The sequence below is a fragment of the Somniosus microcephalus genome, chromosome 15 (genome assembly GCF_052327205.1).
Source record: "Somniosus microcephalus isolate GS21.2 chromosome 15, FLI_Smic_1.0, whole genome shotgun sequence".
Taxonomy (NCBI): Eukaryota; Metazoa; Chordata; class Chondrichthyes; order Squaliformes; family Somniosidae; genus Somniosus; species Somniosus microcephalus.
Window position 1 is genome coordinate 99,957,185 of NC_141001.1, and position 14,774 is coordinate 99,971,958.

Below are 14,774 nucleotides of genomic sequence, written 5' to 3' on the forward strand. Positions count from 1 at the left end.
TCTTCTAAACTCCAGTGAGTATAAGCCCAATCGACCCAATCTCTCCTCATACGTCATTCCTGCCATCCCAGGTATCAGTCTGGTGAATCTTCGCTGCACTCCCTCCATGGCAAGAACAAAATCAGGTGCATTTTGCAGCATATCACTGTACGTTGCACTGGGATAACAGCATGTGGAAGGAAAATCAACCCCATGGCCATGCCGGCCTTCTCACTTGAATTCTGACCTCCCTGCAAGCAATTTTTTAAAACAAACTTCAAATTCGGAGCTGAAAAAAAGCCTCGAAAAACTGCAACACGCCGTGTGCTGAGGCACACTCATATGTTCCGCACACTTTTCAATTCATTTTTCGAGCCTTGGTTGCAGGGGTCATGCACAAGGCAATTTTTGTTAAAGCCATTTGATTGCATGCAGCACAGAAAAAGGGGACAAACTTATCCCAGGGTGTCCTTTTTAATTCGCTACAAACTCAACTGCATAACCCACCATCTATACCAGAGACAAAATTCACAAGGGGGGAAAAATTCGGTATCGCCCCGTTTGGGGCGCCATTATCGGCCGTGCGCAAAGTTTAGCGCCTGGCGCTAATTATCGCCTCCGACAGCAAACATGGCTTTTACCGCCCCTGGAAGTGATTGGAGCGCTAAATCAGGCACTTCACACCTGTCTTAAGGCGCAAAGGCCAAGGAGCGAGGCGCTACCTCAGAGCGCTGGCGAAGCAAGGAAGGGCAAATCAAAATAAACCTGCAAAGTGCTGCTCAGTACCCAAAACTCCTTCACACAGTGTTGAATCGCTCCAGAAGTCTCTCTCTCTCTCTCTCTCAGAATGCGTGGTGCAAAAATGTCACCGACAAAAAAAGGCAGGAAGCGGTCACCTTTAAATAGCGCTCCCCCAGTCCCTTTCTGACTGCAACACGCTCCCCTCAACCTGTCGTTGCTCGCGGCAGGCGGTAAGGCAGGGGGCGCCACTCAATATCCGGTCCGGGGCGCTGACGGGGCGATGCGCACTCGACTGACGTCACGATCTGCCGGCGCAGGAGATCGTGGCGATAGTGTTTAGCGCCGCCGCAAAATGTCTAGTTAACTTCGAGAGTGGCGCAAACATTGCCGCGCCCGGGCGATAGTTGCTTTGCGCCCCATTAGCGCCCTCTTAAGGCACTAACGAGAGGCGCAAACAACTGAATTTCCCCCCCCAGGTTTCTTCCCAATATTTGAAAGAATTTACATTTTGCAACATTTATACTCCAGATGAAAGCTGCATCGCCCAAAGTTCTTGCTTCCCAGCGGCTACAAGCAAAGTGTTATTCCAAGATTTTCCTCTCATCAATCAGGAGCATGCACTGGCAATGTTCACAGGCCCTCAAACCATTGTGCACATAATTGGAATTTTGGCCAGATGTACAAGGCATGAGTCCATCTGCAAACTGCGTACACCACTTGGCAGCAGCGTGGTTCCCTGCACAAAACAGATGGAGTCCCAGCCAGGTAAGAGACAACCCTCCTACTTTACAAACTGCATCAGGTAGAACGGTGAATAAATTACTCACATCTTTGGGTGAGATCCAAGTCCAATGTGCACTGGGCCCCAACTGAATTTTAAATTTACGGTTGAAATGCAGTTTGCCCTTCTTAATTGAAAGTTACACAAGCCAAATTAATAACTGAATTTTTCAGCAATAAATTCCCATCTTTTGTGTTTTATTTACATTGCTTAAATCAGAATGAGTTGATAATTTGAAATTTATTTCGTGCGAGAATCAACTATGAGCCATCGGGAGTGGAGTCAAGTTTAAATGGAGCACCCTCTTCATTGGAATGAATATTTCAGAACTATTTCGTTATTTGTTTACAAAAACACAGCCCAATAACTTTAATCGAATTGAAATCCACAGTTGCTTCACTTGCAGATGATGTCACCAAAGCACTAGGTTTATCAAATAACAACAGAAAACGCTGGAAAAACTCAGCAGGCCAGGCAGCATCTGTGGAGAGAGAAACAGGGTTAACGTTTCAGGTCGTCACGAAAGGTCTTCGATCTGAAACGTAAACTCTGTTTCTCACTCCACGGATGCTGCCTGGCCTGCTAAGTTTTTCCAGCGTTTTCTGTTGTTATTTCGGATTTCCAGCATCCGCAGTACAGGAAACTCTCTTTTAACCGGCACATAAATATCCGGAAATCTCTCTTAACCGGCAAAATTCAGGAGTAGGTTCAGGTAAGTTTTACTATATATTAGTGGCCGTGTAACTGGGGTTCCTGGATCTGTGGCCGTGTAACCGGGGCTCCTGCACCTGTGGGCGTGTATGGGGCTCCTGCACCTGTGGCCGTGTACGGGGCTCTCGTACCTTGGTAAGTATGCCTCTCTGTAATCCGGACTTTTTGATCAACCGGCACCACGCCGGTCCCGGATAAAAAAGAGTTTCCTGTATTTTGCTATTGTATTAGGTTTATCAAATACTTTTCTATGAAGATAGTAACAACAACATCTGTGCATTTATATAGCACCTTTAACATAGTAAAATGTCCCACGGCACTTCACAGCAGATATTAAGGCAGAGTACACGGTTGTAAAGTACACCTTTAAGAAAAACAATACCCTTTGAAAGATGCCTAAATGCTAAATTTAGATTTGACGCCCTCAAGAATGAGCTGCGTATGCAAAATGCACACGCTTCTCAGAGAAGGATTCGCTATTGGTAATGAAATCATGAGCACCAGTACAAAGAACGTGTTCACAGTTTTGCTACAAATAGTAGAGGGAACAATTCCCTCCACTTTTGTGCATTTGCAGTGCCAGTGTATATGGCACACCCTTAGGCCAAACGCCGACCACAGATCGCACTACCTGCATGCAGGGCAAGTAACAGGCAAAATCGCAAGCTTACTCCGCAAGCGTAACATAGACACGCAAGCGCATTCTCATGGACAGCAGGAAATTTCGGCCTCTGAACTTGGCCTGTTCAACTGTGCGTGGATCCTACTCAGTTGAAGCTCTGAAACAAGTTCCCAGTGTGGACGCACCAATGAACTGCTCAACAGACGAATTAAACAATGACTATTAACAGGCGGCTACTAACAAATGAAAACGGGTTGGAGTTTATTGCTTACATTCACAACTTGTAATAATAAAATGTTACTTGCCTGCGTAAGGTGGGGGAAGCTATGTCAGGATATTTGGATCCTTGCTGCCGAGTACTCTGAGAGCCGTTGGTTCCAATCTGTGAAGGATTTGCTTTGACAGAGTTGGATGAAGTCACGCTTTCTGTGTCAGACGATACTCCCTTCTCTTTATCAGTCTGGTTAGGTAATGTAGGCACTGTGTTGCCCGAGGCTGCCTTGGATGGCTCTCTCAGTTTAGAAACGGGAAGACCTGCTGATTTACTGCTGATGTTGGAGTCCATGCTGCTAGTACTAGACCGATTCCCAGTCCCACGGCTGTGTGATTTACTGGGCCGGGGCAGGCTGCGGTACTGCAAGTTAGTGCGTGCATTTAGGATAAGATAATTCTCCTCAGTGCTCTGGGAGCCGTCAACGCTGGCTTTCCTACCTGATGATCTGCCTATAAGGCCCGACGACTTGGGGATTTTACCGAGAGTTGCAGACCCACTGGTAATAGTGGCACCACTTGCTGTAATCATAGTGATTCCTCCTGAAGACCCTCCATGTTTCTTGAATCCGAATGTGTTTGTTCCCCCAGTTGAGCGCGAAGCACTAGAAGGAGGTTTCTTCCCTTCATCCCCACTGCTGCGGCCTGCATCTGAAGGAGATCGATGGACATTTGTAGATTTAGGAGACAGTCTGCCCTTTTCTGACACCTTAGCATCATCAGTTTTTGCTACAAAAAAGTACACATAAAACCTCAACACAACGTTATGTCAGTGTCTTAGCGATTGACTAAAAAAGAAATCGTGTCCATGTTTTCTCTCTAAGTTCAACTTTTTAACATTCTTCACATTTCCTCCAGGTTCCTACACATCGAAGAACAAGAAAAGCTTTTTGTCATCCAGTTAGATTTTACTAGATCTAGCAAACATGTAATTTTTCTTTTAGAAAAAAGTGTAACAAAAAATGTATTAATTTGTCAATAAATTCGCTATTTTGGAATAGTGTCAGTGGACTGAGGTATGAGGAATGGCGAGAACCTTTACCTTCTTAGCCTTGAAAAGAGGCAAATGGCGGGTGACCTTAAACGGAGAGATAACCTTATCGGGGTATATGATAATGGAGCAAATGGATAAAGTAGATCCTAAAAATTACTTCAAATTAAGTTATAAGACACAGGTTCAAACTGGTAAACGGTAAAATTTGGACTGAAATCAAGAACTTCTTCATGATACAAAGAGTGATTAACACAAAGAATGAATGTCTGGATACAGTAGTGGAGGCAAAAACCCTGGAATAATTTAAAAAACATTTGGGTCTTTCTGGATGGATCAGCTACAATGACCGTCGTTACCCCCTATTTATCTTGTGATCTTACGACAAGTGATGGTAAAACCAAAAGTGCCTAAGCTGTAAAACCGTGTGTGGCATTACTGAAAAATGTGCTCATTTTATTTCTCCACAGGCACCAGTGGGATTCCCACTGCAGACTTGGCAGCAGAGACTCCCATTACTGCTCAACCCAGTTGTTGAATACTCTGGGGAAAGGGAGAGCGGGGCGCAATGATGGACAGGCAAGGGAGCCAGGGCAGCACGCGGGTTCCTCGGTCCGAGAGACTCTCAGCATAATCGGGAGGCACTCGTTGTGGGTGACGACAGGTTGAGTTTGGATCATCTTTGGATTTCCTAGTATGACTTCCTTCAGTGTTCGAGGTGATTGTGGGGGAGGGGTCGAGGGTGATTGCGGGGGGGGGGTCGAGGGTGATCGCGGAGGAGGTCGAGGGTGATTGCGGGGGGGATCGAGGGTGATCGCGGAGGGGATCGAGGGTGATCGTGGGGGGGTCGAGGGTGATCGCGGGGGGGTCGAGGGTGATCGCGGAGGGGATCGAGGGTGATCGTGGGGGGGTCGAGGGTGATTGCGGGGGTGGGGGTCGAGGGTGATCACGGGGGGGTCGAGGGTGATCACGGGGGGGTCGAGGGTGATCGCGGGGGGGGGTCGAGGGTGATCGCGGGGGGGGTCGAGGGTGATCGCGGGGGGGGGTCGAGGGTGATCGCGGGGGGGTCGAGGGTGATCGCGGGGGGGGTCGAGGGTGATCGCGGGGGGGTCGAGGGTGATCGCGGGGGGGGTCGAGGGTGATCGCGGGGGGGGTCGAGGGTGATCGCGGGGGGGGTCGAGGGTGATCGCGGGGGGGGTCGAGGGTGATCGCGGGGGGGTCGAGGGTGATCGCGGGGGGGTGTCGAGGGTGATCACGGGGGTGGGTGTCGAGGGTGATCGCGGGGGGGTCGAGGGTGATCGCGGGGGGGTCGAGGGTGATCGCGGGGGGGGTCGAGGGTGATCGCGGGGGTGGGTGTCGAGGGTGATCGCGGGGGGGTCGAGGGTGATCGCGGGGGGGTCGAGGGTGATCGCGGGGGGGTCGAGGGTGATCGCGGGGGGGTCGAGGGTGATCGCGGGGGGGTCGAGGGTGATCGCGGGGGGGTGTCGAGGGTGATCACGGGGGTGGGTGTCGAGGGTGATCGCGGGGGGGTCGAGGGTGATCGCGGGGGGGGGGTCGAGGGTGATCACGGGGGTGGGTGTCGAGGGTGATCGCGGGGGGGTCGAGGGTGATCACAGGGGGGGTCGAGGGTGATCGCGGGGGGGGGTCGAGGGTGATCGCGGGGGTGTCGAGGGTGATCGCGGGTGGGTCGAGGGTGATCGCGGGGACTGTGGGGGGGTCAGGGGTGATCGCGGGGGCTGTGGTGGGGGGGGAAAATCGCTGGGGCGGTTGGGGGGTGATCGTAGGTGGGGGTCGAGGGTGATCGCGGGGGGGGGGAGGTAGGAGGTTAAGGGGACAATTGGAGAGGGGGAAAGATGGGGAGTCTGAAGAGTGCTGGGTTGAAGGTGATCGCGAAGGGGGGGTGATTGCGGGGGGGGATGGTCGCTGAAGATGACAGATCACTGGGGGTGAGGGTGGGGGTGGTGATCACGGCGGGGTTGGGGGAGATTACAAGGTAAATTTGTTGGGCCTGGAGTAAACACTCCTGCTCCTCCTGACCCACAAGCATTGCTGTAAAAGCACTTACCTTATGGATCCAGAACTTCTCGCCTACATTAATCTGCCAGGTTTCCAGAGACCTGGGAAACCTGAACAGCAATAAAAAAACTCAAGCCTTGTTAAAATGGAGGCATGCAGCCTCCTTAAAAAGTTTCAACGACTGACCCACCACCTGATAGCGTGTTGGTTGCCCACCTCTCGTCCCGCCTCCGTCAAAACCGGAAGTGGGCGGGTTAGGTGAGTTGGACTCATGTTTGAAATTTTTAACATTACTTCCCACCCAACCCAAACCCATCCGGTTTTGGGGGTTAAAAATCCCCCCCACCACCCAAATCTTCAACCAGCTTGTGCTCATCCCTATTTTCAAAAAAGTGCCATGGGATCTTGCACAGCCATCTGAATTGACAAAAGTGAACTTGCTTTAAATGCCTTATCTGACAGACAGCACTTGACTGAGTATTGGCAGATACATAGGAGCTGATCTACATGCCCACACTTTTGACTGAGGAATAGTAAATGGTACAGATAGATCTAAAAAGGGGAAGGGAAAGGAGGTGGGGTGGCCTTGTAAATAAAGGATGAAATCAGAGCAATACTGAGAAGGGATATTGGCTCAGAAATTCAAGATGTAAAATCAGTCTGGGTGGAGCTAAGAAGTACCAAAGGGCAGAAAACATTGATGGGAGTTGTCTATAGGCCTCCAAACAGTAGTGGTAATGTAGGGGATGGCATCAAACAGGAAATTAGAGATGCATGTAACAAGGGTACTACAGTAATCATGGGTGACTTTAATCTACATATAGACTGGCCAAACCAAATTAGCAATAATACTGTGGAGGCTGAATTCCTGGAGTGTGTGCGAGATGGCTTTTTAGACCAGTATGTTGAGGAGCCAACTAGGGAACAGGCTATCCTAGATTGGGTATTGTGCAATGAGAAGGGGTTAATTAATAATCTTGTTGTGCGGGGTCCTTTAGGGAAGAGTGACCATAACATGATAGAATTCTTCATTAAAATGGAAAGTGAAGAAGTCCAATCCGAAACTAGGGTCCTAAATCTAAACAAAGAAAACTACGATGGTATGACGAGTGAGTTGGCTATGATAGATTGGGGAGCTTCATTAAAAGGCATGACAGTGAATAGGCAATGGCTAACATTTAAAGAACGAATGCATGAATTACATAAGAACATAAGAAATAGGAGCAGGAGTAGGCCAATCGGCCCCTCGAGCCTGCTCCGCCATTCAATAAGATCATGGCTGATCTGATCCTAACCGCCAATCCACTATCACAGAACCATCTCCTGAATCTAACAGAATTAGACACACGAAATAGGAGCAGGATCAGGCTACACGGCCCCTGGGCCCGCTCCGTTACCCACAGGGCCATGACCGATCCGAACCTAGACTCATGTCCAAATTCCTGCCCGCTCCCCGTAACCTTTAATTCCCTTTACTTCTAGGAAACTGTCTATTTCTGTTTTAAATTTATGTAATGATGTAGCTTCTACAGCTTTTTGGGGCAGCATATTCCATGGACCTACCACCCTCTGAGTGAAGTAGTTCCTCCTCATCTCAGTTTTGAAAGAGCAGCCCCTTATTCTAAGACTATGCCCCCTAGTTCTAGTTTCACCCATCATTGGGAACATCCTCCCCGCATCCACCCGATCCAACCCCTTCACAATCTTATATGTTTCAATAAGATTGCCTCTCATTCTTCTGAACTCCAATGAGTAGAGTCCCAATCTACTCAACCTCTCCTCAATTGAATTGCAATAGTTAAACATTCCTTTCTGGCGCAAAAAACACAAAAGGAAAAGCGGCCCAACCATGGCTAACAAAAGAAATTACAGATAGTATTAGATCCAAAGAGGAGTCATATAAAGTTGCCAGAAAAAGTAGCAAGCCTGAGAATTGGGAACAGTTTAGAGTTCAGCAAAAAAGGACCAAGAGATTAGTTAAGAGGGAAAAAATAGAGTATGAAAGTAAACTTGCAAAGAACATAAAAGCGGATTGTAAAAGCTTCTACAAGTATGTAAAAAGAAAAAGATTAGTGAAGACAAATGTAGGTCCCTTACAGTCAGAAACAGGAGAATTTATAATGGGGAACAAGGGTATGGCAGAGCAATTAAACAAATACTTTGGTTCTGTCTTCATGGAAGAGGACACAAATAAATTCCAAGAAATGCTAGGGTTACCAAGGGTCTAGTGAGAAGGAAGAATTAAAGGAAATTAGTATTAGAAAAAAAGTGCTGGAGAAATTAATGGGACTGAAAGCTGATAAATCCCCAGGGCCTGATAATCTGCATCCCAGAGTACTAAAAGAGGTAGCCATGGAAATAGTGGATGCATTGGTTGTCATCTTCCAAAATTCTTTCGATTATGGAACAGTTCCTGCAGATTGGAGGGTGGCAAATGTAACCCCACTATTTAAAAAAAAGGGAGAAAAAAAAAAGGGAACTACAGTTACCATATCAGTAGCAGAGAAAATGCTCGAGTCTATTACAAAGGATGTGATAAGAGGACACTTCGAAAATATCAACGGGATTACACAAAGTCAACATGGATTTATGGAAGGGAAATCGTGTTTGACAAACCTACTGGAGTTTTTTGAGGATGTAACTGGTAGAATAGATGAGGGCGAACCCGTGGATGCGGTATATTTGGATTTTCAGAAGGCCTTTGATAAAGTCCCACATAAGAGGTTAGTGTGCAAAATTAAAGCACATGGGTTTGGGGGTAATATACTGGCATGGATTGAAAATTGGTTAACAGACAGGAAAGAGAGATTAGGAATAAATGGGTCTTTTTCGGGGTGGCAGGCAGTGACTAGTGGGGTACCGCAGGGATCAGTGCTTGGGCCCCAGCTATTCATAATATATATTAATGATTTGGATGAGGAAACCAAATGTAATATTTCCAAATTTGCTCACGACATGAAACTAGGTGGGATTGATGTTGTGAGGAGGATGCAAAGAGGCTTCAAGGCGATTTAGACAAGTTGAGTGAGTGGGCAAATACATGGCAGATGCAGTATAACGTGGATAAATGTGAAGTTATCCACTTTGGTAGGAAAAACAGAAAGGTAGAGTATTATTTAAATGGTGCTAGATTGGGAAATGCTGATGTACAAAGGGACCTGGGTGTCCTTGTACACCAGTCACTGAAAGCAAACATGCAGGTGCAGCAAGCAGTTAGGAAGGCAAATGGTATGTTGGCCTTAATTGCAAGAGGATTTGAGTACAGGAGCACGGATGTCTTACTACAGTTGTACAGGGCCTTGGTGAGACCACACCTGGAGTACTGTGTGCAGTTTTGGTCTCCTTACCTAAGAAAGGATATACTTGCCATAGAGGGAGTGCAGCGAAGGTTCACCAGACTGATTCCTGGGATGGCAGGACTGTCGTATGAGGAGAGATTGGGTCGACTAGGTCTGTATTCACTAGAGTTTAGAAGAATGAGGGGGGATCTCATTGAAACATATAAAATTCTGACAGGGCGAGACAGAGTGGATGCAGGGAGGATGTTTCCCCTGGCTGGGGGGTTCTAGAACAAGGGGTCAGTCTCAGGATACGGGGTAGGGCATTTAGGACTGAGATGAGGAGAAATGTCTTCACTCAGAGGGTGGTGAACCTGTGGAATTCTCTACCACAGAAGGCTGTGGAGGCCAAGTCACTGAATATATTTAAGGAGATATATAGATTTCTAGACACAAAAGGCATCAAGGGGTATGGGGAGAGAGCGGGAATATGGTATTGAGATAGAGAATCAGCCATGATCATATTGAATGGTGGAGCAGGCTCGAAGGGCCGAATGGCCTGCTCCTATTTTTCTATGCTTGTATTCTATTCTAACAATTTTCAGTCAAAATATCTTATATCAATTATGCTATGTGAGCCTACAAGTATGAAGTATAAAAGTCTGTGGAACAAATTGTTAGGGGGACTTACAGTAAGTTATGACAAGGAATAAGTCTCTTTTTGAATCCATAGAATGTTTAAAAGTAAACCCGAACAGCCGTATGAAATTATGGCATCAAATTTGAGTTGCTTTCTGCACTTTTACATACAGTAACCCTTAGCATGCCACAGGCGAGTTTACTCGTTCAGGAATGCTTATTTTCGGGGGGGGGGGGGGGCTGCCTAATATATTTGCCTCTTCCTGTATTGATGTGTCAAAAAACATGTAGGTAGGCACAGCATAGAATTATCAGGGCCAGAGTGGTCTGCTGGACCAGTTTCGATCGCCGAAGGGGGCGGGGGGGGGGGGGGGTCGGAGAGGAATTTCCCAGATTTTGTTCTCTCAAATTGGCCTGGGTTTTTGAATCCTGTTTCGCGCCTCGCCCAGGAGATCACATTGGTTTCGGGTGGGGTGAAGAGCAATGTTTCCCCCTAATCTTTTTTTGGGCTGCATGGTCCCTTTAACAGGCCAGGCGGCCCATTCAAGCCTCCACGCACGCGTGGGTTTTTTTTTGCACCGGGAAGCCAGCTCACCGGCTGCAAGGGACCTGGAGACATTTCTGCACGGCCACGCAACAGAAAGGGAACGTTGGTGGGGTGTGTACATATTGTGATGCACAAGGTATCACAATAGTACGGGACGGGCTGGATTGTCCGGAGGGTCTTTTCCTGTCTGTCATTGCTCGTATGTCAAACTGTAGGAAAAAATGACCTTTGGAGGTCGGTCGGTGGAAAATCCAACTTTAAGTAAAAGGAGCGTTCAATGTTAAAAATAAGTAAAATATTTGAAAGTTAAAACAATCAGAAATGAAGTTTAGTGGATTATATTAATTTGAAATAAAAGTAAAATGAATCTTAAAACGGCACCCAGAGAGAGTGGAGTGGGAAAAGGGGTAAGCAGAATTGAAGTGAGAAATTCATATATTTGGAAGGAGCAACGCCACATGATGGGGGAGAGAACATGGGATGAGAACTTTATTCCGTGCATTACAAGAACATTTTGCTAGATTTTCCATCTATTGACCATGAATGAGTGGAAAATCTAGCCCAGTTGTATGTAATGATTAATTTAACCTCAGCCATGCATTATCTTCTTAATTTTTGACATCTCATGAAATAATCACAGTGAAACGCACTAACGTTGTGGAAAAGAAAATATTTTGCGACATTTATGCATAGCATGAGTTTTGCAAATATTTTTTTTGTTATTGCTAACATTGTTTGTCAGTTAGGCAAAAATACCTGCTAATGTGTGCAAACACACACGGGGAAAAACATTTCTGCCTTTCCCTGCAAGTTATCAGCTGATTTTGCCATCAACACACTTTCCATTCACCGGCCCTTGAAACATTTAGAACTCTAATTTTAAGCATGAACTCGTTTGAAGTACTGTACCGGTGAGTGGAACAGATGTCGACTGTAACACACCAGCTGGTTATTGGCCCAGCGGACGACTTAGTCATGGTCAGGAGAGTGGGGAAGAGGCTCAGCATTAAGACTTAGGTGAGTGGCTCGGGACATACTAAGGTACTGACAGTGTTAAATAAATGTTTGCACACTTTATACAAGGATCCCTGGTCATGTGAAATGTATCGTTTGCAGAAATTCTGACAAAAAAAGAGCATTATAAGCAACCTCATGTGAGGCCTCATTGTTTCACTGATAACCCACATCATCAATAGGGCTGGATCAAAAGCCTTAAGATTGGTTAGATATGAGGTGAGCAAAGCTCACTAAATCCAATATATTTCTGAACTAAGATGATAAATCCCTAGCCCTGGCTGAGGAATAAGGTGAAAACTTGATTCAGCTCCAAGTTCTTATTTTGCCTTCTGGAAAAACAGATCTGAACTAAGAACAGATCAGGTGGGATCCAGCCTGCTGAAACCGACCATGTTCAGACAAGTTTGAACTCGTGGTTCGGTTCCATGAGCAGTGAGATTCTGTAAGAAGTCATCTATGGGGAGTGGGTTAAAGGTGAGGAGAGAAAGCAGTGGCTTCAGTTCGGCGTCTGTAGCTTTTTCTCCACATTGGCAGTGACATGAATCAAAGCACAAATCAAGAACAGAATACATCAGATCCACTTTCAGAATTCCGCACAATTTTTAGGTCCTGCATGTATTTTCTGTGGAATATCCACTGTGTGAAAAGTTCGCTAAAATGAAGAGATTCTGGGCACACCGAGTCTTTTCCCATATGGACAGCTCGTGTGTCCTCTTGGAGAGCAGTCTGAGCAATAAAATAATAAATCATTAAAACGTATTTACGGTCTCTGTGGTGGTGTTTATGTACCTTTTAGTTATCATTTCTACTGTCAATATTTCCTCTCTCTCAGCCCTGGTAGCACACCATAGAATCATAGAATGGTTACAGCACAGAAGGAGGCCATTTGGCCCATCGAGCCCGTGCCAGCTCTCTGCAAGAGCACTTCAGCTAGTCCCACTCCCCCGCCCTTTCCCCGTAGCCCTGCAAATTTTTTCCTTCAGGTACTTATCCAATTCTCTTTTGAAAGCCATGATTGAGTCTACCTCTGCCACCCTTTCAGGCTGTGCATTCCAGATCCTAGCCACTCGCTGCGTAAAAAAGTTTTTCCTCATGTCGTCTTTGGTTCTTTTGCCAATCACCTTAAATCTGTGTCCTCTGGTTCTTGACCCCTCCACCAATGGGAACAGTTTCTCTCTATTTACTCTGTCTAGACCCCTCATGATTTCGAACACCTCTATCAAATCTCCTCCACTAAGGCATGGGAGTCAATTATGGAAAAAATTGAAATTTTCAATTGCTCTAGAATATTAATAAACCAGACCCAAATCAGTAAAAGCCTGCTCCCAAAGTCAAACCCCTCTTCAGTTGAGATCTGAAACTCACACCAATTACATTAACACCTCTTCACTTGCTTAGGGGGACTAAAGGAGGTTTTGTGATTGACAGCACAGATCACTGGTTCAAATGAACTCCAATTACCGCAGCAACTGGGCTGACAGCCATTGAGAAAACACTGTTACTTTGTTAAATACGATTGGCTCAAAAGGGGCTTATCTTCTCTTGAAGGTCATTTAAGTTTTTTTTTCACTGGTATTCTAACAGAATAATCAGCACAGTATCCTCTCCTCTTCCCCATCCAATCCCTGATAGATGAAATCTTGCTTCAGTACTTTTCTAATTAAACTATTGAGTATTGTCTTGACGAGGAAATGTAATATTCAGATTCAGGTTTTCAAACCTGCGCTAGGGTGAGACTCATTCAATGTTAGCTTGGTGAGTCACTATGTAGACATAGCATTCTGAAACCCAACAACACATAACTGAGGTGAGCAGCAGTCTTTGAATGCCTCCTAGATGTAGACACAAGAGATCACTTTGAAATTTTTTTGAAAAATCAGATAGTTAATTCTCCTTACCTGCTCCATGGGCTTTAAGCGTGTTTGTAGATGTTTTAGCCCTGGGCGTAGTGATGCCAACCTGTGCTGTCATCCCTCGACGCCAGGATCCTGTCTGGGAAATGACTGTGGTCTTCTTATTTGAACTGCTTTTTTCGGACTCATCAGAAACATCCGATGGGTTTCGCCTCCATTTCGAGCTAGAATCCATCTTTATTCCGCTGTCTGATCCACCGTCTGACCTTTTTACTTCGTCACCAGGCCAAGTGGAGTTTCTTTCAGAATGCTTCTCGGCATCTGTCTGAGGCTGGACAAACGACAACCCATTACTTTCAAATAGCATGATCTTGGACAACGTAACCCACATGGATTTAAAAAGTTGTTGGTGTTAACATCAGCTTCCTAACTCTATAAAGCTGTTTAATTGCCTTTATCTTCTAGCTGTCTACCACAATTAAAAGTGGTACATACATTTTCACCTGTGGGATAAACAGGATGTAGAATCAGGAACTGTGAAATTTGTGGTTTGTACTCAGTTGATATCTTTCGTGAGGTAGACCTTTCACTCCTTATTTACACACATGTATTGATGCATTTCTATGCTATAACTTCCCCTGCACAATCACTCTGTGAGAAGATTTTTAAAATCTACCACTTACCCGAAATATACTGACAAAGATTTCTTCCGTTTCAGAATCTGCAAGGTTAGTTTGGGTGTTCAGTTGAAGGGACAACAAAAGAAGCAAGACTTTCAAAAGACAATGCTGTTCTTGATGTAAACAAATCCCTCACCCAGCAGCATGCGAGACTAGTGAAGATTACATCTAGTCAACTTTTCAATTCGGCAATTTTTTAAACACTTTGAGCAGTGCAATTTTCACATAGAAGCTCAATCTTCCACATCTTCACTTAAAACACTACAAAATATTATTAATTGAAAGATTCTGGCAGTATGCTGCCAGCACAACTGATAATAGCTTATACTGTCAAACTGTGCCATAAACCCTCTTGTTGCAGTAACCCCTACCAGTCACAGAAAAGTGATTGCTTGCATCTTTACTGTGCTGAATATATAGAAACTTCATGTGATATCACCAGTTTTTTTCAATAAATTCGTAACATTTTGTCTCCCGGTTATTACATACTGGACACAACTATACCATGTTCTTTCACCTCCACTCCCAATGTGCCCTCATCATTCCTCCCTGGAAAGTAGCAACTACTGCTGAGGCACCACTCCACTACCTTGTTCAAGCATCCATTCTTGATGTGTAAGCTTGCAGAGTGTCAGTTAGCTATCTGTCC

The 14,774-nt window shown here is 45.8% G+C and overlaps 1 protein-coding gene across 7 annotated transcripts in view; it reads right to left on the minus strand.

Annotated features, from left to right (window-relative positions):
- The window catches only part of nav2a (neuron navigator 2a), a 534,653-nt gene that overhangs the window by 121,861 nt on the left and 398,018 nt on the right, over positions 1 to 14,774 (minus strand). For all 7 annotated transcript variants that reach the window (XM_086008162.1, XM_086008160.1, XM_086008161.1 and 4 more), the window contains 2 exons: positions 13,491 to 13,776; positions 3,140 to 3,755 (listed from right to left, as the gene is read on the minus strand). In XM_086008162.1, coding sequence (XP_085864288.1) covers positions 3,140 to 3,755; positions 13,491 to 13,776 — 902 coding nt within the window. The remainder of the gene's footprint in view (positions 1 to 3,139; positions 3,756 to 13,490; positions 13,777 to 14,774) is intronic.